This window comes from Ciconia boyciana, chromosome 16 (genome assembly GCF_034638445.1).
Source record: "Ciconia boyciana chromosome 16, ASM3463844v1, whole genome shotgun sequence".
In the NCBI taxonomy this organism is placed as follows: domain Eukaryota; kingdom Metazoa; phylum Chordata; class Aves; order Ciconiiformes; family Ciconiidae; genus Ciconia; species Ciconia boyciana.
This window is the reverse complement of record NC_132949.1, coordinates 7,160,160-7,187,654: the sequence shown is the minus strand read 5'-3', so window position 1 is coordinate 7,187,654 and position 27,495 is coordinate 7,160,160. Positions and strand designations below refer to the sequence as shown.

General features: G+C 40.4%; 3 protein-coding genes across 14 annotated transcripts in view; 2 read left to right on the top strand and 1 right to left on the bottom strand.

Moving 5' to 3' along the window:
• Positions 1 to 3,776, top strand: part of ABCC3 (ATP binding cassette subfamily C member 3) — a 50,383-nt gene extending 46,607 nt beyond the window's left edge. For both annotated transcript variants that reach the window (XM_072881195.1, XM_072881194.1), the window contains exons 28-31: positions 733 to 891; positions 1,269 to 1,435; positions 2,498 to 2,692; positions 3,368 to 3,776. In XM_072881195.1, the coding sequence (XP_072737296.1) occupies positions 733 to 891; positions 1,269 to 1,435; positions 2,498 to 2,692; positions 3,368 to 3,476 (630 nt within the window). In that variant the 3' untranslated portion in view covers positions 3,477 to 3,776. The remainder of the gene's footprint in view (positions 1 to 732; positions 892 to 1,268; positions 1,436 to 2,497; positions 2,693 to 3,367) is intronic.
• Positions 3,777 to 4,556: 780 nt separating this feature from the next.
• LOC140660520 (ankyrin repeat domain-containing protein 40-like) lies at positions 4,557 to 16,252 on the bottom strand. 3 transcript variants are annotated; one of them, XM_072881476.1, is made up of 7 exons: positions 15,960 to 16,252; positions 15,281 to 15,432; positions 14,580 to 14,758; positions 11,004 to 11,152; positions 9,458 to 9,931; positions 8,373 to 8,554; positions 6,760 to 7,039 (listed from the first exon to the last, which is right to left on the bottom strand). In XM_072881476.1, exons 3-7 carry the CDS (start codon positions 14,693 to 14,695, stop codon positions 6,899 to 6,901), a joined length of 1,062 nt encoding a protein of 353 aa, XP_072737577.1. In that variant the 5' UTR covers positions 14,696 to 14,758; positions 15,281 to 15,432; positions 15,960 to 16,252; the 3' UTR covers positions 6,760 to 6,898. The 3 variants fall into 3 exon arrangements, with proteins under 3 accessions (XP_072737578.1, XP_072737577.1, XP_072737576.1); XM_072881477.1 differs by lacking the exons at positions 14,580 to 14,758; positions 15,281 to 15,432; positions 15,960 to 16,252 and adding exons at positions 4,557 to 5,306; positions 14,186 to 14,549 and having other exon boundaries at positions 6,986 to 7,039; XM_072881475.1 differs by lacking the exons at positions 14,580 to 14,758; positions 15,281 to 15,432; positions 15,960 to 16,252 and adding an exon at positions 14,186 to 14,548.
• Positions 16,253 to 16,305: 53 nt separating this feature from the next.
• The window catches only part of LUC7L3 (LUC7 like 3 pre-mRNA splicing factor), a 19,836-nt gene continuing 8,646 nt past the window's right edge, over positions 16,306 to 27,495 (top strand). For 2 of the 9 annotated variants that reach the window (XR_012045422.1, XM_072881468.1), the window contains exons 1-7: positions 16,306 to 16,503; positions 23,120 to 23,186; positions 24,208 to 24,247; positions 24,480 to 24,624; positions 25,907 to 25,981; positions 26,073 to 26,177; positions 27,295 to 27,456. Coding sequence is in view for 7 of the 9 variants with exons in the window: in XM_072881468.1 (XP_072737569.1) it covers positions 16,405 to 16,503; positions 23,120 to 23,186; positions 24,208 to 24,247; positions 24,480 to 24,624; positions 25,907 to 25,981; positions 26,073 to 26,177; positions 27,295 to 27,456 (693 nt within the window). In the remaining 2 variants the exon portion in view is untranslated. Of the gene's footprint in view, positions 16,504 to 22,657; positions 22,745 to 23,119; positions 23,187 to 24,207; positions 24,248 to 24,479; positions 24,625 to 25,906; positions 25,982 to 26,072; positions 26,178 to 27,294; positions 27,457 to 27,495 lie in introns of those variants that run through there. The other 7 variants (XM_072881469.1, XM_072881470.1, XR_012045423.1 and 4 more) reach the window with 5 other exon arrangements.

Here is a 27,495-nt window from a genome sequence, read left to right as displayed (position 1 = left end):
TTTCCAAGTTAGGCTGGAAACAGGCTACCATACACCATGTAGGAGAAACCAGTGCAAGTGACAAAAATTCAGTGGCATGAATGCTTTTCTGAAGCAGTGCAGATGGGAGAAGGAATTCCAGCTTTTTCTGCTCTCTGGCTTTCCCTGTGAAATTTTTGGCATGGAAGGAGATTACATTCTTTGCTTCCTTAATCGGGAAATTGTCTTTGTTCTGGGAGATTCATTTCTTTATGCTTCACTGGAAAGTTCTGGGTATTGCATGCTGGTGACAGAACAATTAGCATGGGAAAGTCCTCCACTTAACAGGCTGTTATTAAAAGAGAAGAGAATTACCCTTATACTAAGCAGACAGGATGACAGCCGCTTTCTGGAATGGAGATGCACGTGCTTACCGTAAAGTCTGAATTGCCCTCTGGAAAGCCTTTATTTCTTGTCCTTGAGTGATGGGACTCCTAACATGCGTATTTCAGCTAATCACCCACAGTTATGTAGGATGGCCCTAGGCCTATGTACCTATTTGTATGTAATATCATTCAAATTATGGGAATGACAATATACACATTACAGTGTATGACACGGGTTTCTAGGGAAGGATGGTTACATTCTTTCTGAGATTCAGACCTTGTGTGAAACCTCTTAGAGGAATCTTGGAGGTTTGTTTGGGGTTTTCTTGTTGGGTTTTGTTTTGGTTTTAACTATATGCTTTGTTGTTAAACCTGCAATTTGTTGTAGATTGGAATTGTTGGCAGAACCGGAGCAGGGAAGTCCTCCATGACACTCTGTCTCTTTAGGATCCTGGAAGCTGTAAAAGGAGAAATTAAAATCGATGGTGTGAAAATTTCAGAGATTGGTCTCCATGACCTTCGATCGAGGCTAACAATTATTCCTCAGGTACTGTTTCTGTGTATCACAATAAAGGAAGGCTCTCTAACAGCTTAGCAAACCATAAATAATGCTTTATCCACAGAGGAAAATGCTTTGTTACACTCAGAAAATTGTTTCAGAAAAACAAACTATTTATATTTTAAGTGGTCCTGTCCTACCACCTTATAAGCTGATGCTGGGTGATAAAACAGGATTTAGAATAAATCATCTTTACAGTTGGAACTTGAGTTTTAAGTGTGTATAACGTAATGTATTTTCAGAGTGAATGGGACTGGGAGGTGGCCTACCTGCAGTGCAATGGAGACTTCAAAGCAGTAACTCATAATATCTCTACTTTAAAACAGCTAAAGCACTTGTCTAATGAAAGTTGGTTTTATATCCAGGATCCTGTTCTCTTTTCTGGAACATTGAGGATGAACCTGGATCCATTTAATAAGTATTCAGATGAAGAAATATGGAAAGCTCTTGAACTGTCTCATTTGAAGAGGTTTGTCAGCAGCCAGCCATCCATGTTGGACTATGAATGCGCAGAAGGTGGAGAAAATCTTAGGTAAGGAATGCTTGGACTAGAAACTGAGCTTTCATTCAGCTGTAACAGTGAGTAACACTTGAGCACAGGTCTACACTGTAGTCTGTTGTGTCTGAAATTATTTAGCCACCTATTCCTGTTTCAAGAAAACCACTAAGGCTCAAATATTTGCCTACTGTTCTGCCTCTGCCACGAATGATCTGATTCTTCTTTGCTGCTGGGAAGGATTTCTCCCAAACCAAAATCCTGTCTTGTTGAAGAAAGAAAAGAAAGTTTCAGCATGAAACTTTGAAAGAAAAGAGTTTCAGGATGACAGGGTATTAGGAATAGGCAGTGCCTTAAACATGGCTTGGTAGGAAGGGAAATGCCATGGTAACACATATAACTGCTGTGCTGTGTAAGAGTCCTCTGCCTAAACTGACACTTTAGCAGTGTTTATTTTCCATTATTATTTGGAAGTCCCATGAAGACATGAATGAGCATGATACAATGCCATGCTTTGATGTGCTGCGTTGGCTTCTTAGACTGTGGTGTAACCAGATTATTTATGTGATGAATGTTCAGCTCCTTCCTCATCCCACAGAGACAGAGGCTGTGTCTGGGGTGCTTTTGTGGCAGGGGAGGAGGTGTGGGCTGCCCAGATATTTTTTTTTTTTTTTAATGGTAGAAAGGACTTACAGCCTCAGATTTTTTTTTTGCCCCCCCCCCCCTTTTTTTTTTTAAGTTAGCATATGCTCAGTGTTGTTACAACCGTGTGTGTTTCTGAAAACTCAGGCAGAAGCACTGTAATCATTAGTTCCCCTGGCTCTTTTCACGGTGATAGAAAAGGGGCATTTGGTGGCTCTGTCAGTACTGGGTCAGGCAGCAAGTGAACACGAACTCTAAAACTAGCTGAGTAATGCTGCAATGTGTATTTATTAGCTCTAGGGCGGACAGACTGGGCTGTTTGCTAAATACTTTTTTTTTTTTTTTTGTTCGGTAACTTTACCTGATGAGTAATCTGCTCTGGCACAAGTGATTCTGAGCAGTGGAGAGCTACGGGCACGGGGGCCTCATTTGTGAAAGCCCTGTCTCTGCTTGCAGCGTTGGCCAAAGGCAACTTGTCTGTCTGGCAAGAGCACTGCTTCGCAAGACAAGAATCTTGATCCTAGATGAAGCGACAGCAGCTATCGATCTCGAGACAGATGATCTTATCCAGATGACAATTAGGACCCAGTTTGAAGACTGCACAGTGCTGACAATCGCGCACAGGCTGAACACAATTATGGATTACACAAGGTAAAAATCTCTTAATGGGGCGGGGGGGGCTCACCAGTTTACTGGGTATGTGAAGAAGCACTTAAAAGGGTCTGGTTTGTCTCTAGATAGCCACGCTGATGCTCTTGTCAGGTAGTATGTAAGCATGATGTTTAAGCCATATAATCCTAGAATATCCAGACCTGACTTTGCCTCTGTTGGCTTAAGAAACAGGTTCTATGTTCACTAACCAGAGCTGCACAAGAGATACTACCCAGTTGCATTAATGGCACCATCAGCAAGCTTACAGGTCCTTTTTAAACTAGCAGCTGCTGTAACTTTTTCACTAACATCACGTCATATTAATTACTTAAAAGCTCATGAAGTATAGTAATATATTTTAATTTCCTTGGCTTTCTGGTACTATAGTTTCAATTCCAGAACTACCGGTATGACACTTTTTTTTCTTAAACATCCCCTCCCCTCCTTACTACCCCTGGGAGATAGTGACTGTCCTGTACCTTCTTAAATCAAACAGCAGCTCAGGGAGAATGTTTATCATCCGTTGTGTTTCAACGTGTGAAAATAATTGAACAAAACAAAGGCTAGGCAAAGATTAGAGCAGTTTGCTTTGTGATAAAAAGGGCTATCACATTTCTTGCGAGGAATTCTCTGACATATCTCCCCCCCACCACCACCACCTTTTGTTTTGCACAGGGTTCTCGTTCTAGACAACGGAACCATAGCTGAATTTGATACACCTGCAAGCCTTATAGCATCAAAGGGTATTTTCTACAGTATGGCCAAAGATGCTGGACTAGCATGAAAAGACGACCCCTTGGGGTTTTGGTTTAGGGGGTTTTTTAATATTACTGACTTGCCACAAAAGTGACTTGTGAATGTACTGTAATTTACAAAACAGTTTTTGTAGTAGACTGAACTTGTGATATGTGAACGAAGTATTTTACAATTATAAGGACCAGAAAGTGAATTTTATATTTTTAAATATTTTCTATATACATAAAGTATTTTATTATATGCTTTTTTCCCAAAGAATGCCAAACATTCTGCCAAGAAAAATGTATGTATCGCAGGGCAATATGTATTGTATTCAGGTTTCTAATTAGTAAATTATATTCATGGTACAAAATACACCTGTTTTGTGTGTTTTCTGCATAAGGATTCATTGGTTTTGAAGTGGGAAGACAGGCCCAGTTAAGCAGTGACTCAGCTGAAAAACAGTGAAATAATGTGTAATTGCTGAGTGGTTCCAACCTGTTCTTTTCACTACTTACCCCAGGACAGGGGAGTTGAATGCTATGGCTTCAAGGCCAGGACCTATCCCAGGACCTTTGGTATCCCTGCCCAGGGTAACTTTAGCATTATAAAATTTCTCTTCAGCACAAGAATGACAAGTAACGTGTATTTAAAACTAAACCTACAGATGGCTTAATATAGATCATTAACTACACAATTTCCACCAATTTAGTAGACTCCACGTAAGCCTGCAGGGACGTGATTTGCACAGAAGTATTATAATGTTGCCGTATCTCTCTTATGTATGAAATCACTATGAGTAAGTCTCCACTTAAGCTGAACATGCATGCTGAGCAGATGTGTATATAATTTATCTCATTCAACACTTAATCACCTGAAATAATATGTGATTTCTTTTGCAGAAATAACTATCTATCTAATCTACCTTATTATTGATAACCAAGCCTCCTCAGATAAAGGGAGTACTGTGTTTAAACAGTATTTGCTGCTAGAATCTGATAGAATGTCTTTTGCTTTAGTTGTTCACTTCCTGAACCAAGCACCCTAGAAACCTACCTGGCAAGAAAAAGTTCCTATGTTTTTCCATAAGTAAAGTTCAGAAAAGCTTTGAGAAGACAAAAATAATCATTTATTAATTCTTACAAATAATACTACTTAAATAGAAACAAGAGTCTGCAGCCAAGCATTCATTTGACATTAACATTTCATATAGCAGAGCACAAAGTAATGAATTATTTATCATACACAGTAATGTAATGATTATACACTGATCAGATCGTTAGGAGTGTTAATAGTATCTTCCATGTATCAACTGCATAAGGTATAAAAATATTCCTCTGAATGCATAGATAGCGATCAGCATCTGTGCAAGATAATCAGTGTAACAACGAAGTCATCAACCCAACAGCTGAGCTTTTCTCTGGTAGGTCTGACTGGTTAATCCTGGTACCTTCATGGATTTAGCTGGTGTTTAGACAGCTGATGCCTAAGCCCTATCTGCTCTGTGTGCCAGGGAGAATGCAATAGACAAAGTGCAATATGAGGAACAACAATTCTATTATTCCATTATACAGAAGTTAACACGCCACCAGCAATTCGGGATAGAAAACAGATATTGCCAATGACTCGGGCCACATTTGACCTCCAACACTTTTCAGAAGAGGATATTTTGTTGTGACAAAAATGTTCTACTATTAGCCTTAGGAGACTGAGCTTCAGTCTAGTTAACTGGCACACAGGAAACCTGGGTGTTTGCATGGATCTGTGCTTCCAGGTGAACACTGGAAATCCATCTACAATGCAGACTGGGAGAGGGCTCCCTCTTGTGTGCTCAGTCACTCCTGCTGAGGCTGCTTCCCTTTGCACAAAGTACTATTCACTAGATGAGAAAGAGAGAGCACGGGTAAATTTGGGTACCAGTTCCTATTGCATTAGCTGTAATATAGGTGACTGCTCTGACTGCAGGGGAAGAATGAACTTCTTCACCTGCCACAGCCTCCGAGAAGGGAGACAAGGCTGTGGTGGATACCTAGAGCCATCTGGAGCGGTGAGAGCTTACGATGCAGTTCTCGCCTCAGCATTTCCTCCAGCTAGTTTGGGTGGCTCCCTGCTCAGCGTGCTACTTCTATAGATCCCACTTACAGGTCCACATACAACATACAGCTAACTTGGGCTGTAAATTCTTAGAGAACAAAACCATAAAATACTTTGGTTGCTCTAGTTTCCAAAGAAACTGGGGGGAAGACAAAGAAAAAGTGGGAAATCCAGTCCAGCTTGGTACATTCTGTTTGCCTGTTACATCCTGTACTTCAGTTCGTTCATCTACTTCACACTACATACTTTCACAGTTAGGCTACCAGAATAAACACTTCCTCAAATGCAGATAACTGAGTAAATAATAAAATCCTAAAAAAATTAGATAAGATCCAGCTCTTAAATACTTTTCAATTTATTTATTTCAGAATTTCATAGCAAAGTAGTCTAATTCTGAATTTTAAGTAACAGGAACAGGAAAAGTGGGGGCTTTTTCAGTAAGCAACATGAGTAAACACAAGTCATTGGAAAAAAAGAAAATACATTGCATAGGAACATGAAGATTTAATATCAGCCCAGAAAACCCTGGGCATTTCACTAGTTTCTTTTTGCACAGGCAACTTGGAAGTTTCAAGATGTGATCTTTCTCAGGAATGTAGAAGTAAAAGGAAAATAAAATTACAATTTTTGTGCTTTTAAAATGGGAAATTAAAGCAGCATTGGAGAAATGTGTTTTCAATACAGTAACAAAAATAGTATTTTAAATTGCACATGTCAATACTATATATTGACAGACAACAATAAAAGGGATTTTGGTTGAGAGCATATTTATGATTTGGATAATTACTATTACTTTTTGTTTTCAACCTGAGAAATAGGGAAAAGTGTAAACAGGGATTAAGAAATCACAGGTAATAAGTCACTTGATAGTATTTAAACTAGACATAGTTTTGTGCTTCTTCCGCAGATTTGAACCCTTCTGGTTTTTTCCTTCTAAATAAGATATGACTTAAAATACACGATCTAAAAAGTGAACATTAATGGTAATGGACTCGGTACAAATATTCAGTGGGTTTCGTGGCAGGTTCTTTAGCTTGAGTACCTCTGCTATTTTATAGCAAACAAATTATTAGAACAGTTTAAGGTAAGCCTTTCCCTGAGAGCTGCTAACTCTACAGTATTTCAAGATTTTTGTAAGGAAAAGTGTTGCATTAACAGATTGTTCTACCACTACTTCCTTTGCATTAAGCTACTTTCATATCAGACTCATTACTCTTAGATTAACTAAAGGCTGTAACTGTGCGTAACATCTCTAGTTTATTTCAAGGTTAACAAAATAGATTTTTTTTTTTCACATCGTTAGCCCTTATAGATACTGTATTTCAAACGTAATTTTAAAATGAGAGATACAAATCTTTTGTTTTATTCTTTAAACAATTAGTATGTCAGTTCTGATGCCTTCTTGTTATAACCACTCCGTTCAGAAAGTGTTGGGACTCTGAAAAGTAAGTTTTTGTCGCTTACTGTTAGAACAAGCTCCAGTTCTTGGAAATCCTGTAGCCTTGCAACATCTTTGTCCTTTAAATAAATACAATAAGGTGTTAGGTGATAAACCGTCTGTTCAATTTTGCAGAGGTAAGTAAGTTAAAATAGTAGGCTTGTACTAACACAAGGTATGTATTTATCCATAAATATGACAATTCTTTACAGGAAACTGGAAAGCAGACATCCTTTGCATCTTATATTTATTCCAGGACTCTATTCAGCTACTCAAGTCTATTTTTAGAAGGAATGCAATACTGATGGTGATAGCAAGTGATTGGTGGAATTACACTTGTAAAGATCTACTGCATGCCACCGCCAACTCCTCTTTTGTTCCCCCTTGGTAATTCTTAAAAGCTCATGAATTGAGTCTTGCCTCTACCCAAGAAGGTCCTGCATGCAGCTTCCTCCAGAGTGGCCCACCACCACCACCGTAGCACTGGCTTAGGCAGGGTCTTTAGAGAGCAATGGAAGACACCCTCCCACAGTACAGGCTCGAGCTCTGATCCCTTCTGCAGCAGCACCCTGCTGCTGAACAGCATTAAACACAATTAGGTTTGTATCACCTCAAGGAACAGTAAGTGTCACCTCCAGGAACAGTAAGTGTCCTGCAGTCCTACCCTGAGAGCCTGAACTAATCAGAGCTGGAAATAAAAACAGTCCCTTCAACAACAACCTAAGTTGGCAAGTGACAGAACTGCTTGTCCTTTTTTTTTCCCCACTTCTTGACTAACAGAGTAAGTCATCTTATAGTCAGTGAAGATGCAGTACAGTGAAGTCTATTAATCTAGTACTAATCAGATTAGCTCCACGACTGACGCCAACAATGCTCTAGAGGGATTTGAGAGTGAAAGAAAGGTCAACAGTGAATCAGTAACACAGGTCAGCAGGTCCTGCACAGGTAAGTGTCACTGAAGTGAAAAGACAGTTATGCTCCGAGACCTGCCCTCGGGATAATTCTGAAACCCCTTTCTGTTTTTTTAAAGGACTGCATACAATCCTTACTGAACTAGCAAAACCCAGTTGAGTACTGCAGGCTTTTTAAATGCTGATGACAGGTCACAGTGGCGTGGTATTGCACTGAATTTAAGAATGTAGTAGAGAAATCAGATCTTAATTGGGCTCAACACCAAATGTTTATGAAAGGAAATGATCAAGAAACTTGAGAACCTTTTTACTAAAAAAAAAAAACCCAACAACTGCTGAGTGCTGAAAATTGAAGTGAGGTTTTTGGTTTGTTTTGGGTTTGGGTGTTTTGGTGGTTTTTTTCAACATGGGCCTATGCAGGTGACCAAGAAATTATTCCTTTTTAATGGTAACCTAAAAATCTTTTTTTAAGTTACTGCACTTCAAAACTTAGAGTTCTTACCTTTCTTAGCATTGTATTTGGTAATTTTCTAATCTTCTGTACATGCTCAGGGTTAACACCCAGCTCATGGCAACTCACTCGGAGCAGTTCCTTATAGGTCAGTTCTTGTCTGTCCAGTTCAATTTCAATGAAGTCATTTTCTCTAAGATTAGGGTTTTGTATTCTGACTTTAAGCACCAGTTCTATTAGAAATAAAAAGGTACATTAATAGGCAGCTGTACAAAGGAATTGGAAAAGATATCTCTATACTAACTTCCAAATATATCTATGTTCTATGAACCTTGTTTGTATCATTTGTAACATTACAAGCACCCTCAGAAAGCAAACACCTGGACTTGTATGACTGCAATTTTCATTAGACTGACTTCCATCAACCTGTATGAAAAAATCATCACAAATCTAATACAGTGTGTGTATATGCCTGTATGAACCTTTGCGTGCATACTCATCTTACTGGATTTAAGCTAACTTAAAAGCAGAAGATTATACTGGCTATCAATTTCCTGAGCAATCCAAGATTGCTTTTATTGTTTTCTAATTCTTTTGGTCATCACGCACTATGATTCAAATAGATTCTTTTAACTTCTCCTTGCTAATTCACGGCATCAGAACAGCTTTTATTTCAAGAATGAAATTCTGAACTGAAATGGAAATTCCAGATTTCCATCTTTGGGCAGGCAATATTTACCTGTAGAAATGGCAGATCACGTAATAGTTCACCTCAGGCTCAGGTCTGCAGATTGAGCCATGTGAGGTTCTCTCCTGAGCTCACTGGCTGCATACTCACATTCTTTATTTGAAGCCTGGAGTATGCTATTTAGAGAAGGAGATTACCCTGGTGTCTGTATGCTTTTATAGCATTTGAGACAAATAGCAAATGTTTTCATAAATATTTTAATAACAGTTCCAGCAGAAACAGGATATCTGCCTCTTTAATTCCCTTCAAATGTTTCCTGAATGCCTAAGCATGGGAACCTGAAAATCTCTAGAAGTGCTGTGAATACATGTAACCCTTATTAGTCTATTTTCACTGTCCAAGATGACAGAAGTTCTAAGACAAAATGAGAAGAGACTTTTACTGTTACCTTGCATATTAAGTGGAAAAGCTCCTGTGAAGAAAACCGGCTGAAATGCTGGCACAGGCCCCATACAGGAGCCATTCTCTTGCTGAGGTATGGACTGATTTGATCCAACTGGCGAAGGGGGACTTCTGCTCCAAGACACAGATCCCTGGTAAACTGGACCTTTCTGAAGGACAGGTTTTGAGTGTCGTGGTGCAGTACACCCTCTGGGCAGTGACGGCATGCCTCCATTGTCAGCCACCTCGGGAGCAGCGTTCCCATGCTGTAATGATGCACGTGTGCAAGTCTCCACATCAGGTAAGGAAGAAGAGTCGGTATCTTGCGGTTCTAAGTGTGAGATACTCCCATTCACAGGAGGATCTGGAATACTGTTACTGATGGTGTTATAAACGTAAGGGAAAGGTGGGTTAGCCAGATAATTAGGGATGATTGGCAGATCTGAATCTTTCTTCAAGTCTGGGAGTTCATCATCTTCCACTGTAAAACAAACAAAACAACATTCTCCAAGACTGATTTGAGGGGGAAAAAAAGAAGTATTGCTATTGCCCTGCGGGACTGCTTTTTTTTTTTTTTCTTATGGAGATGGTGTGGAGTGTTCAAAGCATTGCAGGATAAAAGATGAATCAAGAAGCACTACGCCCTTTTTCTACAGTAGACAGAACCATGCTCAGGTGTTGCAATACAGTAAACACAAAAGCAGAGACTGATTCCAGTAATTCTGGGGGTGCTATTTCCTTCTAAACACTGCAATACTTTTTGTTTGTTTTGGTTTGTTTTAATCTGTAGCCAGCACATTGTAACACGGTCTCTGGTGGTATAATGCTATCGTCTTCATAATGTATAAGGCAATGAAAAACAAAGGATAATATGTTGTTTGATATTAAGGCAGGGGATAAAGGGAAAAGAACGTGCAGTACTGGGAGAGCTGAAACATTACCAATTCAACAGCTGGGAGACAATAACGAAAACAAAAACAGACAAGGGAATACAAAGGGGAGGAAAGAGGTTGTTACATCGACTACATTTCAAATTACTTATCACCTCTAGCAGCAAAGCCCACTCCGCTACAACAGTTACAAAACACGGTAAAAATGCTCCACCGATGTCCTTTAATGATCTGTTTCTCTGGGCTGCTAATTTTTTATTCATTCAACACAGTGTCTAAGCTCCACAGAACATCAGGACAATTAGGTGTTGCTCATATAAGGGCTTCATACAAATTTGAGAGATTTTCTCCTGTTGCCCTTTTGAAAATGGGAAGCTGCATCTATCTGTCACTGGTTTAATCATGGCATTTTTCAAAATACAGTTTTTCTAGTTTTTCAGCGTTTAGAAAAAAGGTTGGCTAGCTGGATATGGAATTTGTCGGTAATCCTCTTTTCTTAAACTTTGATTTCTTACCAAGTAAATGCTCTGGAAATCAAGTCACAGTTTTACTAAAACCCGAACACAGTGTCTTCACATGCAAAATAAAGATTGGAACATATGTGCTTTAAACAGCCTTTTACTACAGTCTTTGACGATCATATCACATAGCCAATAGGTTTACCTCCCAACATCTTCCTTATCTCTCTCTTTGACGTTAATTGGGCTGGCCTTTCTCCTTTCTTCGTGAGGATCTCCTTGTCAGCACCGGCGTGCAGCAGGTAAGCCACCACTGGAGCATGGTTCCGTTTACATGCCCAGTGCAAACAAGTCCTGCACATGGAAAATGTTAACGCTGTTTGAAATCCTAACTTACGGCAAATAAATTTGCACTCATTCTTGCTGCCTATGAGAAGAACAAGACCTAATGCGTGTCTAACATAAAAAAAGTTTTAATTGCAATCTTCCTTGGAAATTTACACTGGTTTTGGAGCCTGCAGTGACACCTGCTGATGTAGTTTTCCCTTGCTCTAATGCTCTTGATACCAAGTTACCATAGTAGTATTTTTAAAGTTCAATATATTTTCAATTTGTCATTTATTAGACTGCTAACCCTTCTGGAAAAATAAATATTAAAAGAAGGCTAGTGTATGCTATTTTAATCTTTGAAAGAGTAAGTTGTACTTAAAATACTTGTGTGTGTATGTGTGCTAATAGGAATACCTCCCTGGGATGCTATTTTTACTCTTTAATTAATGCTGTCAGCACAATGACTTGCACTTTTGGGAAAGTAATGATGTTTAAAATATTGTAAGCAGAGCTTGTAAGCACAGTTCTTTGCCCAGTTGCTATCTGCTGCACCAGCAATTCCCAAGCTTTCATTTGCAGACAACTAGTTTTCTGCAATCTGTAACTGATGCACCGAACTAATCACTTTTCTATTTTTTTTAATTATTATTTGCAGTTGCTGACCTAGAGAGACATAGTAAAGAAACATCCTAGAAGCTACTGAGCTTATTTAGTGCTTAGTATTAGGGACTTAGTAGACTCACACATTATAACTCTCTGTACAGTCTTGCCATTCTTCCCTATCGCGGTTTCTCGTGATGTTTGACCTTTCCCTAGCTTTTAGCTTTGGTTTTAATTCTCTAGCTCCAGCCGAAGGAAACTCTTTGGAAAAATGAACACACTTAACCCTTCTCCAAGTTGTTGGGGTTTTTTTTAAAGAATTAAGTAAAATAAAGCAGAGATAAATAACAAACTTAGGGAAAAAAGTTTCAGTTGAAAGTTTAGCTCCAAAAAGCTTTTTCCACTTTTTTTTTTTTGAGAGACACAGTCATTAGACTGCAAAGTTGTACCTTGACCAGTAACTTCCAACTTTCTATACAAAATTCCGCTTTTTTAAGTTTTCTTGTACAGAAGGATGTAAGGGAGAAAAGAGACAATCTGATCTTTGGAGTGATATAAATCAGATAAAACCAAGAGCAGACAAGGTGACTTACAAAACCTTGTTCATGGTTACACATTTTGACTTAATAAACCTGCCTTACCAGAAACAAAAGGCTCAATTCTACACTTTCTTCTTATTAAAATTAATGTATCTTGATGGCAGAAAGTATCTCTGAAATAAAAGTAATGAGACTAGTCACTGCAGCAAGAGGTTACGTAGAATTAGATCTAACTGAAGAGACACAAATGTAAGTGTATATATACATATTATTTTTCTTCACAGACCATCCTAGGAAGGGTGCTACAAAATCTGTGTTTCAGACGTGATATTGCTAGCAATATTGCAAAATCCTGTATTTTCTCTTCAAGGTTGGGCTGTGCATTTCAACTAAAGTGCCATTTTTAAATGGGATAAAAGAATTTAGTCGGCAGAAAGCATTCCTGAATTTTTAACACCAAAGATCCCACAGAATCTGAGACAAGCTCCATGAAACTCAGACCATGTTTGTTTAGGTTTTTTGTGCAGTGCTTTCTGGACTTTTCACAAATATCTCCTTGTGAAATAAGTGTGAATAGCCTGCATGAATTCACAAGGAGCGCATTGCCAAGTCATAAACTAGTTTGGACCAAAGTGGTGGGAAAAAGCGCAGATAGTATGGCTGTGTTTTCTTGGAGTGCAAAATCCGCAGGTTTAGTTTGTAGAGAAGGTACATAAGCCTCAATAGCATTGGCCTCCTTTTGGGACCCATCCTGACCATTTCACGTGGTCTCCTGGAGAAGAGGTACCATCTACCCACGGACCTGACACGCATCAAAATGTAAGTTCTTAGCATCAGACATACTGAGAAGCTCTTTGGAGAAATTCAAATTCTACAAGCAAATTTAAATAACAGCAAAGATCCACTTACTGCCATAGTTAAAAATGACCAGGTCATTCTTTTTTAAAATAGTTATATTTTATGACAGATTTCTTTATCAGTGCCAGTTTTAGACACAAACTCATTTTGATGACAAGCAGCTCTTTATCTTACTAAGATAATTCAACATCTTATGAATCAATTACCTCAAATTTTCACAAGTTCTAATTTTAATCACCACAATTTGAACCTCAAGTTGCAAGTGTCCCATGCTTCTCAAAATTGCTGATCAAACTTTCATCTTTACAAGTCTAGCTCCTTTCCTAATTTTATTCTTCCTATTTTTAATTACAACTTCAAGCACAATACAGCACAGTAAATACAGGCTGAATTGAACTTACGGAAAACAGTCTCCAAAAATGCCCTGTAAATCCTGCTTCAAATAACATTTTTTGTGCGTGTGTGCATGTATAGTGTCCCACTTGTACAAGTGTCTATTACAGAAGAGTCTTGGTTTTAGTGTTATCAGGTGGTATCTGAATGAGATGTCAAAACCAAAGCGTTTATATGTATCGCTGAAACAGCCTGCGAGTTCCCTGCTTGACAGGGAAAGTAATTTTCAAACCTGTTTTAGCAGTTAATAAAAAAATATTTCTGGCTAGACATGAACACGTGTTGGCAAGCCGAGGTTTGCGTTTTGACTGCCCGTGCTGTCTCAGTCTGCCACCATGCCCTTCCAAAAAAAAAAAAAAAAAAGACAATCTAAAGTAACAACATAGTGACCTGGAGAAGCAGCAAACACCACAGGATCCAAGCAGGAGGTGGGATGGGGACGCGTGTTTGTAACAGCAGTTATCAGCTGCATCACCATTTTTTCCTCTTTGGAACAGAGCTATCTATATAGAGGAGCATTTGGCAGCGGATCGACCTTTTAATTTCATTCTAAATTCAAACTGATTTCTATTTCACGTGAAAGAGCGCAAGCTCTGGAAAACCTGAGGAGAAATCCCTGCCACAGCAGCGGGGCCGGCGGCCCCGGCTCGCCCGGGGGGAGCCTTACCAGCCGTTGACTTCGTTCTGGGAGTTGAGGCTGACCCCCAACTCCACCAGCCTCTGAACCTCCTCCGCGTCCCCCAGCGCCGCCGCCTCCCGCAGCCGCTCCTGCCGCTCCCGCTCGGCGGCCGAAGCCGCCATCTCGCCGCAGCCCCCGACGGCCTCCAGGCCGGGGCGAGCTCTCATCTCCCGCACACCGGCCAGCCCCGGAGAACGAACGGCGGGCACAGCGCGGCTCCCGCCGGTTCCAGCGGCGGAGCGGCGCCCGGTGTCACCCCCGCAGGGGTCCGGGCCGCGCTCCGCTGGGGGACTCTATTACCGGTGACAACCCCGGCCCAGGCATCGAGTTCCGGCGCACAGCCGTGCTGGCGAGTCACGGCTGCTCTGCCCGGGTGACTTACCGGCCACACGCGGGTACGTGGCACTCCTGGAGGCACTGGGGTGTTGATGTGCATATAATTGCATAATACACAGTGTCCCCTACCCCGTTATTTGTTCTTTCAGGTTCTGGAATCATGCACTTGTCCTGTCTAGGAAATTCTCATCATCTTTGAGCATTCTCAGTGAAATCAATTAAACCCTAAAAAAAAAAAAAATAAAACAATCAACATCTGCCTGCAAACCAACTGGAAAGATTACAGGTAATTCCTGTAATTGGCATTACTTGCTGTGAAAAGCTGGGTTTGGTCGTTGTGGATTTGTCCTAAACCAAGTTACGGGAGAGAGAAGAGTTGGTAAAAATTTCACAACTATAAAAAGTCAAAATAATAATTTCAAACTCCAGCCAGACACCTAGCCGGTTCTATTCTAACATGCCAGCATGCTGGGGGAATCTGCAGTAGTTGGCTCCAACGTACCCATTTGCTTTCTTGATGCAATTGGAGCAACATAAAGAAGTTCAACACAGCCCAGTTCTGCCCCCCTTTCTAAAGCAAACACCCACCTGCCCTCCTGCCCCCAAACTCCCACTGTAGGATATCAAGACCGAAAATTCATACGAGTTGTGTTGCATTGACTTCCGTTACACTCTTCCAACAGTTCCAGTGAGTTGTTAAATCACTACAAAATTGCAAAAGCTTGAAAGAACTTGGTAGTGCCTTACAGCGCTGCGTCATGGAGGTGTTATGGACAGATTTTTGAAAGGAGACTCTGCAGGTAACGCTGGCGTTTGCATGAAGGGCTCGGTGATTCTGAGCAAGGCTGCTGTGAGTCCTGTGGGCTTTACAGCATCAGCATGAATACAGACTTCAAACTCTTCAAAAAAATAGAATTTAATTAAAAATTTAATTAATTTCATGCACTTAGGATGTTCAAAATTATTTTGAGAAATTGGGAAATAGAGAGATTTGAGAATTGAAAATCGGTATGTGAAATTCAGTAAAGATGAGGTACAAAGTCACATCTAGAAAGGAAAAAAAACCACCAAAATGAGCAGAAATTGGTTCCAAGATCAAACAGTAAGATTTAGGTTAGATTTGAGGGGCTTCCCCCCCAGCACGTCGGTAGAATTCCCAAGGGAATACCCACTGCTGGAGGCACTCAAGAGGCCAGTGCATCGGGGATGGTTTCGGTGCCTTTGACCCTGCCAGGGAGCAGAGGGGACCATGATAACCCCCGAGCTGCCGCCCAGGCCTGTCTCCTCTGCCCCCAGCCGTGAACAGCATCGCAAAGGCTCCTGCCACAGCACCGCGGGCCTAGGCTGCGTCCCAGCGCCATGACACCCCACAAGGCAGGACAGCGGCCTGCGCGGCACCTGGCGTCCCTCACACCCAGCCACGCACCGGTGTGGTGTTTCTCTGTGGCGTTATTTCCAGGTGTCGGTGCCTCCTCGGCACCTCCTCGCCCGTCGGGCCCCTCAGCGGCCGTGCACACGACGACACCCCCAGGCCGGGCCGCGCGAAGGGGACCAGCCCCGTCCCCGCTTTTCCCCGCCACCATCTCGAACCGGGAGCCGTCCCGGCCCCAACAGGGACGCGGCTGCGGCGGGCCCCGGGTGGGTGAGGCGCGCGGCGGCCGCCTCCACGCGAGACCGCCGGCGGGCCGGGCCCGCGCTCCGCCGGGCCCCAGAGGCGGTTAGGAGGCGCGCGGTGCATTGTGGGCAGGGCGAGGAGCCGCGCCGCCATTTTGTCTCTGTCACTCTCAGGCGGTGCGGTCGGTCGGGGAGGAGAGGCGGCGGCGGAGGCGGCGGCGGCGTTTGGCGAGGGGGGATTCGGCCAGGAGGACACGATGATATCGGCCGCCCAGCTCCTAGATGAGCTTATGGGCCGGGACAGAAACCTGGCCCCCGATGAGAAGCGCAGCAACGTGCGGTGGGACCATGAGAGCGTGAGTGAAGCTGCCTCTCCCCTCCCTCCCTCCCTCCCTCCTTCCCATCCCCCTCGCAGGGCCGGGGTTTTGTCGTAGCGGCACGGCCCGCGGGTGCGGGCCTACAGCTTCTCCCAGCCTGGGGTCAGCTAACGGGGGCGGGGAGAAAGGATGAGGTGCCGGCCATGGGGGGGTTCCCAGGGCTTTGGCGGGGGTGCGGGTCGGGCCCTTCGTGCGGAGCCCGAGGCTGCGGAGCTCCTGCATGGCGGCCGCGGGGCGGGCTAGGCCCGGGGCGTTGCGCGGGAACCTCGCTGAGCCTTAAGATGAGGAGGAGGAACCGAGCGGCCGGGAGGGAGGAGGATCCCGCCATAGCAAGGCTGTGAGAGAGGGCTTGCGCTGTTGTTTGGACTGCTGGGAGGAGAGAGGCCTTGTGTTTGGGTTTCAGGGCAAAGGAGAGAGGTTGTGTTCGCCGTGGCGTGTTCTCCGTGGAGTGTCGATAAACGGGAATAGGGGTTTTCTGAGAGGCCTGTTGGTGGCTGAGATCCGCCGTGGGGAAGAAGAAAAATAATGTGTTGGGGGGGCGGGGATTGTGGAATTCTGCTTTTCTGAGTAGAATCCCGCTGGCTTGCACGAAGGGAGATGAGACAGATGTTAGTAGTTTGGAAGACAAGTGTCTCTGGGTCTCTTCTTGAATGTGGTATTGGGGAAGGAAACAGAAGGGTACAGGCGCGGTGACTTAACTATATGGAGGTTGTAGCACAGGGAAGAGCCATAAGACTTTTGAAACCGAGGATTTTGCGAAGAAAAGCTTGATTTCTTCCGTACTTTCTCAGTGAAAGGAGTTCCGCACCTCCTGGGGGGGGCTAACCGAAACAGTACTGTTGTTTCTAGTACTTATGTATTTTTTGTTAATGTGGTGATTCGCTAATTTTCTGCAATAAATAGCTCAAACGAGACATTATTATTATTATTTTGGAGTGGTGTTTCTCCCCAGGTATGGTCGAGCTTTAATGAATTATGACCTTTAGTGACATCCATCGTAGTTGTATTATAAGTTATTTCACAAAAAATCAATCATAGTTACAAAGTTCCTATAGTTGCTTCTTTGGGAGAGATGAACACTCTGATTAAATACTCTTCCCCCCCCCCCCCCCCATATATTTTTTTAGTTACAGTATATGTTAAAAGGAAGTATCACAGTTACAATAATGAATTTATTATTTATGTGATAGGAATTTCTGTGGTTTAAGCTGCAAAAAGCATTTAGCTCCTCCCCCCTTAGCATTTTCTTGGGATGTTGTTAAATTGGGAGGAGGGAGAGGTGCTTGGTTTTGGCTGTTCTAAATTACATCTGAATCACAGAGCTGAGAATCTCATGTTTTCAAACGAGAGTTATGTCCTTTTAAAGATGGCTAATACATGTTTTAATTTGTATTGGAATGTATCAGATAAGGTCAAGTATGTCTTGCCTTAGATTTTGCAAGTGCAAGGAACTCCCCCCCCCGCCCTGCTTGAAAAATACTGCTGTATAGGTAAGCTGTACACATCAAGAGGAAATTGTGAGTTCAGGAAGTTTTCTTGACTTTCTTAATGTCTTTCTAGACTTCTTATTAACCAAATGTCTTTATTTAGTTAGGTGTTCAGTTACATATTTTCTTTTGATTCTGAACTCAAAATAAGGAGTTGTTCAGCTTTGGAAATACGAAATAAGTGGCTTGAGCCATGTTGGTCCAGGTAGAATAGATAAGGGGATTGTTTTGCTCAAGGTGAGAGGGATTTTCTTTCTTGTTTTTTGTTTTTGGTGGTGGTGTGGGGTTTTTTTTGCCTCTTTCTCTTGAAGAAAGTAATCTGAACTTGATTAATCTTAAAATGAGCAAATATTTCAATTTTAGGCTGAAGAGATTGACTGTAACCATAGGAATCTGTCTCTAAGCTGTTGTTCAGTTTTATTGTTTCAGACACTGTGCCTTGTTGCTTCTTCCCAGTCCTCCTTTGACACTTTAGAAAGTGGAGAGCTGTCCTCTGTCTGAGGCCAGTAGGAAATTTACAGGCTTAGGGTTGAGCCTTCAGTCTTGCAGGAACTGCTTCTGTTTGTTCCTGCTTTTATTTATGAAGTTTATAGGACCATGATTAAATGCAACCTCTCTGAAAGGAATGTTTCCATAGTTTCCAATAGTCAACTGATGAGTTCATTAAAAAAATTACCACTGTTAAAATGTGTTTCAGTTTGACTTCCTGCATCACCTAAAGGTTATCAAAACAAGCTCATCTCAATTTTCTTTATCATTTGTAAATTGCATCTAGGTGGATATCAAAAACTATATGGAAGATGCAATGAATTACAAGATAGGAGTAGGTTGTTTTGAAGGTGTGGAAGCAGAGTGTGTGACAGCTGAGCATTTATTTGCAGTTCTAATGAAACATGTTGATCGTGTATTATAAAGACTTTTGTAGAGCTTAAGTTCTTACTTTAAAACTTTGTCATAATTAAAGCCTTTAATCTTAAAAAATTGAAATCCCAGTTGCTGTTTATTTCAGTATTGCAGTATGTCCTTAGATGATCAGTTCTAGTTTTGGCATAAAGACTTTCTGTTTTTTATGCAGGAGGAAATTATTAGTATCATATATTTTAGTCTTTCTGCTTACTGTCATATCCGTAGACAATGTATATTTCTGGAACAGTAACTTCATTGATTCATGCATTCTTGCTTTAATATGCCATCTATACAAAACAAGTTCATGTGGAAACAGCGATTGCATTGAGGCTGTTCTGTAGCACAAGAAAACCCAGTGTTGACTACCCATGCTTCGTATAAGGTTTTGAGATTGTGATGGTTCCTTCATGGTAATTCAGTGTTTTCAGAAAGTGGGGAGGGGTGGAGAGCTGTTATGGACAAATGACTGTGAGCAGTTATCTCTGATAGGAATGCAATTTCTCAAAATGTAGATTCTGTATTTAAATTATTATTTGATGGTATTAGCTATTTATGATGTGTTACACTTTTTATTTTTTCTTAATGCTAAAGACCTAAATTGGTTTGTATCTGGATAGAATCTCAGAACTTAATCCTCCGGGATATGAGGGGTGAAGGACTTGTTACTTGTTTTCAAAGAATATTAGTAATGGAAGGTTATCTCTTAAGAGTGGGGTTTGGGAGAAGGGCTTAAGTTTGTTTGGTTCTGGGTGGGTGGGCATTGCTCATAAAATGTCTGATGCATGTGAACTTTAATGGTTTCAAATTGGTCCTCATCTATATGAAGGAATTTTGTGGTTTCTGGTTGTGTAAGCCACAACCTGCTGGATTTTATTCTTGGCCTTTTTACTAGAAATTGTCTGCCTAAAGGAATTTGCGTACATAATTGTTTGTTACAGTTGTATTGATACTTTTCCATCAGTAAATAATTTATTGCAGAAGAGGAACATGTTAATGTAGAAGTATTAATGATATAGAGCTGTCAATAGTTTCTTTATTTAGGAAAGCTTTCAATTGTTTCACAAACTCTGGAAGAGCTAGCCATTCTTGCTGTCAGCTTAGACAGCTTTGAGGTGAAGGATACTACTTTCCCACCTCCAAGAGATTTCAAGGATTAGTGAATTTGAGATGCAGTGGAAAGTTCCAAGTGTCTATCTGTATTTGTTCTAGTGTCTTATCGAAATGTGAGATCCTAATGGCTTTGAGACACAAGCTATGGCTAAGCCTGCTGCAATAGTTTGACAGGACCATTCCTCTTTGTTACACCTTCTTGGTAGTGGAGTCGTCAGAATAATTTGACAAAAAGGAGTAAGTGCTTGTCACCTGCATAGGTAAATATCCATACTAAACTGCCTGTTGCTCTGTTTCTGCAAATATGGAACGTATTTCCATATTACTTCTGACTTGGGCTAAGTGCAGCAGTCTGATAAGCCATGGATGAGTAATGCCATTTGAAGCATATCACCTCTGTTTCAGTCCTTTAACGGCTCTGTGATGCTTCAGCCATTTCTTAGCCCTTTCTATTCTTACTCATCATTGATTACTTAAGACCGACTATAAGTGCAGCTGACTGGCATCTACAGCTTGTCAAGGCAGAGGTACCACACCGTGAAGCTAAGCCAGAATGATACGTTTCAAGATAGCTGCAGGATTCTCTCAAGTAATGTTTTTCTGTTGAAGCAAAATCAGTTGAAGAGCATAATGAAATAGGTATGAGAGAGGGAGAAAATTGCTGCAGACACACTAGTCTGAACCACTCTAACCTGAGTATTTCTCTGCAGGCTGCCTCTTAGGAGAGCATGTCAAGGAATTGACCAGGTACAATAACAGCGAGAGCTAGTTAGGAGAAAATTACTGCAACTTTTCAGTGTGTGTGGCTTTAGTTGTTTGTTTGGTTGGGTTTTGTTTGTGTTTTTTTAAATATATAAATAACTAATACAATGTGTGACCATGTTTAAGCTGCATATTTTACTATTGGTCACTACAGTTTTTAGCTGTAGCCATCAACTCATAAGAGGAGGCTTTTCCTAGCCTCCTCATAAAATAATTTTAATTATTTCTGGTGTTGTGGGGGGATTGGTGTTTTGGTTTTTTTCCCTTCATCATACTTCTGCCTCTAATAACTTTTCCTTTGCTCCTTTTGTTGCTATTTATTTCAAAACTGTTATGGGCCAGTTTGCATAATTTTTGAACTTACAGAAGATGTTCTACAACTCTTTTTACAGCATAATACGATCAGACCGTTACTATTGTGCTCTCTGTCTTACAAAATTAATACATCCCTGAAATTTTCTGGGGGAAGCGCCTTTTCACTGACCCTAATACTTGGATGTGAGGATGAGAAAATGGAGGAGAAAGAGAATGTAGAGAGAAATTATATTTCTATTGACTAGTATGGGAGTTCATCCCAGAAACTGCTCCCTTGAAACAACTTGATATTAGAACAAGGGATATTGCAGCTTTCGGAGAAGAGAGCAGATTCTGAAACCAGATTTTGTCCAGTAGCTTTCTCCTTGCTTCCCGAGAAGAAAAAAGTTTGGAATTTTGTGTGGTGTTTTCTTAACTGTTCTTGATAAATTGTTTCAGATAAGTGCCAGTGTCATAACCTGGATCATGGGAGAAGTATTCAAATTATATATAATAAAAGAGACTTTTGTTTTGCTTTGGTTTTTTGTGTCCATGGCTTGTTAGTAGAAAGCTTGATTGTTTTTCTGAGTAATCTGTAAAGCAGTCAGTCCAGTTTTAACTTCTGTAGTCTGATTTGTAGCCTGGCAGTTAGCATGGAAAAATAAATCAGAGTGATCTAGTTTGATCAACTGGTGTCACAGGCATTTCAGTGAGATGTTGGTGTGGAGTGGGTTTTGGGTCTCTCTCCTCACCCCCATTTGTTAAAATACTTCAAAATGTATCTTAGGAAATAATATGTCGCAAATCTTTGTCCACAGTAGATGTGAGAGTAGTAGAACTAGGTTGTAATACGCAGTACCAATTATTAGATTTGCCAAATATTAGAAACTGGTGTAGCATAGAGATGTTAGAAGAATGTCCAGGCTAGTTTTGGATTGACGCTTAATTTATGGCAATCATGTCTAGGGGAAGGGTCTGTTGAAGCATTAATGATTTAAGATTCCTTATGAAGTTAGGGGCAAAAGTATTTCTGATTTTATCTTTTTGGCTGTTCTCATGGATTGACAGGAGATATTTGTGTGTGAACTTCAAGAACTGACCAACTTGGCTAGCTAAGCCTGTGCTCGTGGGCGAGGGTGAATAATCTTTTTAACAAAAGCTGGTTTTATCCCATCATATGTTAAGTATTTACTGGCTAGGCTACCAGGTTTTTTTTTTCCTAACTTCCTGGTGGTATTTTTCTGTTATCAAAAAGAACCTGACTTGCTAATATAAAAATAGGCTATGTAGAAACAAAACAAACCCTTTTTTAGTTGGCAGGAAACCAGGTTAAAATGAATGTCTTCGATGTCTGCCATAAGAGGTATACAATGTCTCTTGCATATCATTCTTAAAGTAGGGATTTTTAAAAGCATTGGAATGGGGAAGCTTTTGGATGTTGGGGATTTGGGATTTGGATTTTGGGGAAGCTTTTGCATGTGTGTTCTTAAGTCTTTTAATTGACATCAGAATCCTTGAGGCAGTACCTTATGTTTGAATGCTGATGGCTCCTGTTCTCCAAGTCAGTAGCATTGAAGAAATGGAGGATGAACACAAAATTGTTCGGGACAAGCTAAGAGGAAGTTGCTTTCATGCTTCCATGGGAGACATTCTCACCCCTTGTAGGTTTTCATGGTTAAGAAATTTCACAGTAACTTTTTTTATAGTCTAATCTGATTTAATTCCTTTGGAAATACCAAATACTATATTGTATTTACAAATAGGTGACACTTCCCTGTAATCTTAAAATTGAGAAATACCATTATCGCAATGGAAAGTGAGAATTTTGGTGTTTTCTTGTTAAGATGCACCCTTGTAGCACTTACTGCTATCAAGTAACACAAAGATAGAGGGTGTACCTCTGTAAAATTTTCACAAATTTTGCAGTGTACAAAGGGGATTTTTACTCTCTATTTTAGAAAATAGAAGTGATTACCTAAAATTGCTAATTAATGAGGAAAAAAAATGATGCCTGTTTCTTTCTTCTCCTCTGTCAGGTTTGTAAATACTACCTTTGTGGCTTTTGCCCAGCTGAATTATTTACAAATACCCGCTCTGATTTAGGTAAGTCTATAAGTCTTGTAACTTTTATTCACTTATATGTAATTACAATTGAGCTCTTGTTTGCAAACTACATTTTTATTGTTTAATGCTCTGTCAAAACACTTGAAAATAGGCTTTTTTATTTTTAAAGGATTGCCAGTGATATAGTATATTAAGAGCAATATTTATTCCAGATCCTACTTCCTCTAAGTGAAATTTTTTTTTTTTCCTCCCTCACAGTGTAAGCTAAATGATTGGGTGTGGGGTGGTGTTCTCCTCCTGAAGTGCTGGCTTCTAGTTTGTTTTATTTCTACCTGGGCAGGGTTTTAACTTATTTTTGTGTGATTATACATTTTTGAGCTTCTTCGTAGAAGAGACTCATTTACTGTAATAGTTATTACTGAAGGCCATCTCTAAATTACTAGTAGCTTTCAAGCCATGGTATGCTAACAACATGTGGTTTGGAGACAGTAACTAGGAAAAACAGGCTTCTTGTCTTAGTGTTAATTTCCAAGTCCATTGAAGAGCTCGATAGGCTGGGGAAGGTGGGGAATTTTAACATGACTACCTTCATGAACTCAGGCCACATACCTCCTAATTTTACTCTGAAGATCAGTGTTTTAAGTAGCCAGTTGTTTATTACAAAGAACACTGTCTGGAGCTTAGAAAGTGCTTGGTTAAATTACCCTTATGTGTCATTTTTCCTTTTCCTTTTTTTTTTTTTAAGGCCCCAGGTGTTTAAGGTATTATTTTGTTTGTGTAGTTTTCCCGATGTAAAACTCGATCTGGAAATTCTATTTTATATGAAAGCTTTATATGTCATTCAGAATCTTCTGTGGTTTTATAATTACTAAACCATATTGGCATTCTTTTTCTTTAATGTGTCTTTCAAACTCCAAATAAAGGAAGCAGAAAGGCAGGCATAAAAGTCCTTGGGAAGTGTTTATAGCTCTGTTCTATCACAGTGCACAAACAAATGCTGATGAAATGTGAATACAGCATTCAAGAATGCAAGCTTAAACTTTTTGTGTGGTCTTTTTAGGTCCTTGTGAAAAAATTCATGATGAAAATCTACGTAAACAGTAAGTATGTTGGTTGATATGTTAATGCAAATAGTGTTTCTAGGATTCTTGAAATTTCCTAAAAGCAACCCAACCATGAGAAACTAACTGCTTTTTGATTTATGTAAACATTTATTTAAATGTATAATATTCTCTCACCTTGAGCAAGAATTAATAACATTACAGGTTTTATTATTTATTTTTCATATATTACGGAGTGACTTGAGCTTTCATTTTTAAAACATTTTACCAGGTACGAGAAGAGCTCTCGTTTTATGAAAGTGGGCTATGAAAGAGACTTCTTACGCTATTTACAAAGCTTACTGGCAGAGGTAGAACGCAGGATTCGAAGAGGCCATGCTCGTTTGGCACTGTCACAGAATCAACAGTCTTCTGGGGTGAGTCTGGAAGAATCATTGAGACAATTTTTCCTCTAGATAGCGTCTTCATGTTCTCTTTACCTCATCTCTTCGGGTAAAATACATTGTTTTCCAGAAGGTTCCCATTAGGTAAGTCTCTTTATCTGTTAGCCAGCAGATTGCATCTAGCCCTAATGGACAAGCCAGGTGGCTCCATAGTCAGCAAGAGTCCCTTTCTGTTCTCTCATCTCTGTTTCCTTGGCATCAGTGTCTGTTCACTGCCCTGGAACATTAATCCTGTCAAGTGTTGTCTTTACCCTGTTAACCTCAGTTTACCTTCTCTTCCTTAGCTGCACGTTCCTCCTTCCCTCCACTAGTAAGCTATATCGTGGTGATATTACTGATGTAGGCAAGTACTGGGTCTTTCAGCAGCTGATGGAGCTAAACCCCCTGTCAGCTGCCACCCTTAGGCAGTAGCCCCTTTCTGCTCCAGCACCACCATTGGCAGGCAATGATGGAATCACAGAAGTTTGAGAAAGAAATACTTCTGTGCAACTTCTCTCAGTTCCAAGCTGCATATTAGACAGCTGTTAATGAAAAGCTTAAACTGACTGGGAGAAAAATTTTACGTGTCTACTCCACTCATTTTTTTTCTTCTCCCATGATTGATTTGGAGCAGTGACTGTGGCCTGTGCTCTGAGAGTTTCCTGACTTCTAGGGTAGCCTTGCTCCTTTTTGCTGCCCCAATTAATTGTCCTGTGCAAAGTCCAGTTGCTTCAGAAGGAGCTGTGGACAGTATCTTCAGTCAAGAGAGCTTACTGGCTGTGGAGTAGAGCAAAGGTTGTTGGGGAAGCAAATGTAAGTCTGTTCCACCAGCCCACAGAGAGGACACTACTAACAAGTACATTTTGGATGAAGTGATATTCTTTTTGCATTTATGCTCAGAAGTTGAATTTCAGAGCCCACGGAACTTCTAAGTCATACTTGAGTGTCTGCAAAGATATGTAACAGCTGCATGGCAGTTTCAGAGTTTAAATTTAGGACTTTGAATTCAGATGTCTTACCTTTTATGGGCCAGGGCCTTGAATGTTTTTGTTGATTTAGGAGGAATTAGTGTGACTAGAACTTGCTTCACTCAGCAAGAGTGGAGTAAGCTATGCTGAGGAGCGTTTTATGTTAGACTAGACTATTAGTAGATCTTCATGGGAGAAGATGCAGGAGGATCTGAAGTGTCTCTGGAATATGAGAAGACATACATTTGTGTGTTTTAAAGTTATTTTAACTAAAACAAAAATAAAAAACCACTTGTACTGTTTGACAGGGAGCAGGACCTACTGGTAAAAATGAAGAGAAGATTCAGGTGTTAACTGACAAAATTGATGTACTTCTACAACAGGTGAGGGTTTTTTTACCCCCTGTAAGAGACATCTCTTGCTTTTGTTACTTGATTAAAAATTATAGTTGATTTTTTTTTAATTGTCCTTTAGATTGAAGAACTAGGTTCAGAAGGGAAAGTGGAAGAGGCACAAGGAATGATGAAACTTGTTGAACAGTTAAAGGAAGAGAGAGAATTGCTGAGGTCTACAACTTCAGTAAGTAATGTGTTTGTAGTTCTGTCAGACTTATTTCAAAATTTGGTGCAACAGTACATTCTTAATAACCTTGTCCTTACACTGAAGGCATGCAAGTTGTGTGCAGAATTTATTAGACAATAACAGTTAATCCAGTGTGTTGATTTAGCGTGCTACCTTGAGAGTGGGTTTCGTGCGCACAAATTATGAAGTTATTTACACAGCAGTCCTGGAGGTGAGCTTGCATCTTACTCTAGTTCAAGTCTCAGTTAAACTCTGCCTCCACAATATTATTTCACTGAATTACCAATCTGACTGTGTTAGAGAAAGCCCTTGTGTTAGGTCTGTGACTCGAGACAGGCATCTGTCTGACTTTGAGAGCTACAGAAGCCAAAACTAATGTGTTAAGTAGCAAGTGCCTGTCAACAAAAAGGAACTTATGTTTAAATATTAAGTTTTGGAGTTTTATAATATGCCCAAATTGTGATTCATGTTTTATTTTTTTAAAAGTTCATAAATGTTGCAGGCAATAGTGTTTTGTGTCCATATTATATGATTCATTAACATTGGGTTTATGTTGAACCCAATAATCACTTGGGTTTATGTTGAAATTCCAGTGTATTTCTCCTACGTCTGTTGAAACAGTGAATTAATTTCACCACCATCCTTTTAAAGAGAAGCCCAGCATTCCTTTTTGTATTTTTTCATGGGATACTCTAGCTTTTTCATTCCTTGAGATGTATTCCATGGTTATTCTGCAGCTCCAGACATTTCAGTTGATGCCAAAGAAATCATCTTAAGAGAAAACTGATTTTTATTTTCCTTAATCCTGAGATTGCAAGGAAGCTGCAGATATGGCTATATACATATTAATCCTTTGCAGTGAGGAATAAAGTTCGTTTTGTGTGTTTTCTAATTGACTCTTTCCTTGTGGCTTGCGTGGAATGGGCGTATGTAGCCTATTTTTGCCCTGTTCATCCTAGTAGGTTCAGTGCTCCAAAGACAAAGCATGCAGTTACGATTTTCAGTTTTCATTAGTGCCTAGGATTTGACAACAATAACAATAAAGTTCTAAACATCTTCACTAGCTTCTGGCTAAAACTTTTCTTTTGCTTTATCAAAACCTTTTCTTTTGCAGACAATTGAGAGCTTTGCAGCCCAAGAAAAGCAAATGGAAGTTTGTGAAGTTTGTGGAGCCTTTTTAATTGTAGGAGATGCACAGTCCAGGGTAGATGACCACTTGATGGGAAAGCAGCACATGGGTTATGCCAAAATAAAAGCTACTGTAGAAGATTTAAAAGTAAGCATCTCTTCAGTTATTGAAATAAAAAACTGCTTG

Excerpts from the sequence above, each read along its gene's own strand:
- LOC140660520 (XM_072881475.1), bottom strand. The coding sequence starts at position 14,364 with ATGAGAGCTCGCCCCGGCCTGGAGGCCGTCGGGGGCTGCGGCGAGATG. Across the intron at positions 9,932-11,003 it reads GATAAGGAAGATGTTGGGAG|TGGAAGATGATGAACTCCCA; the intron begins GTAAACCTATTG and ends TTTGTTTTACAG. Across the intron at positions 8,555-9,457 it reads TTTTCCACTTAATATGCAAG|AACTGGTGCTTAAAGTCAGA; the intron begins GTAACAGTAAAA and ends TATTTCTAATAG.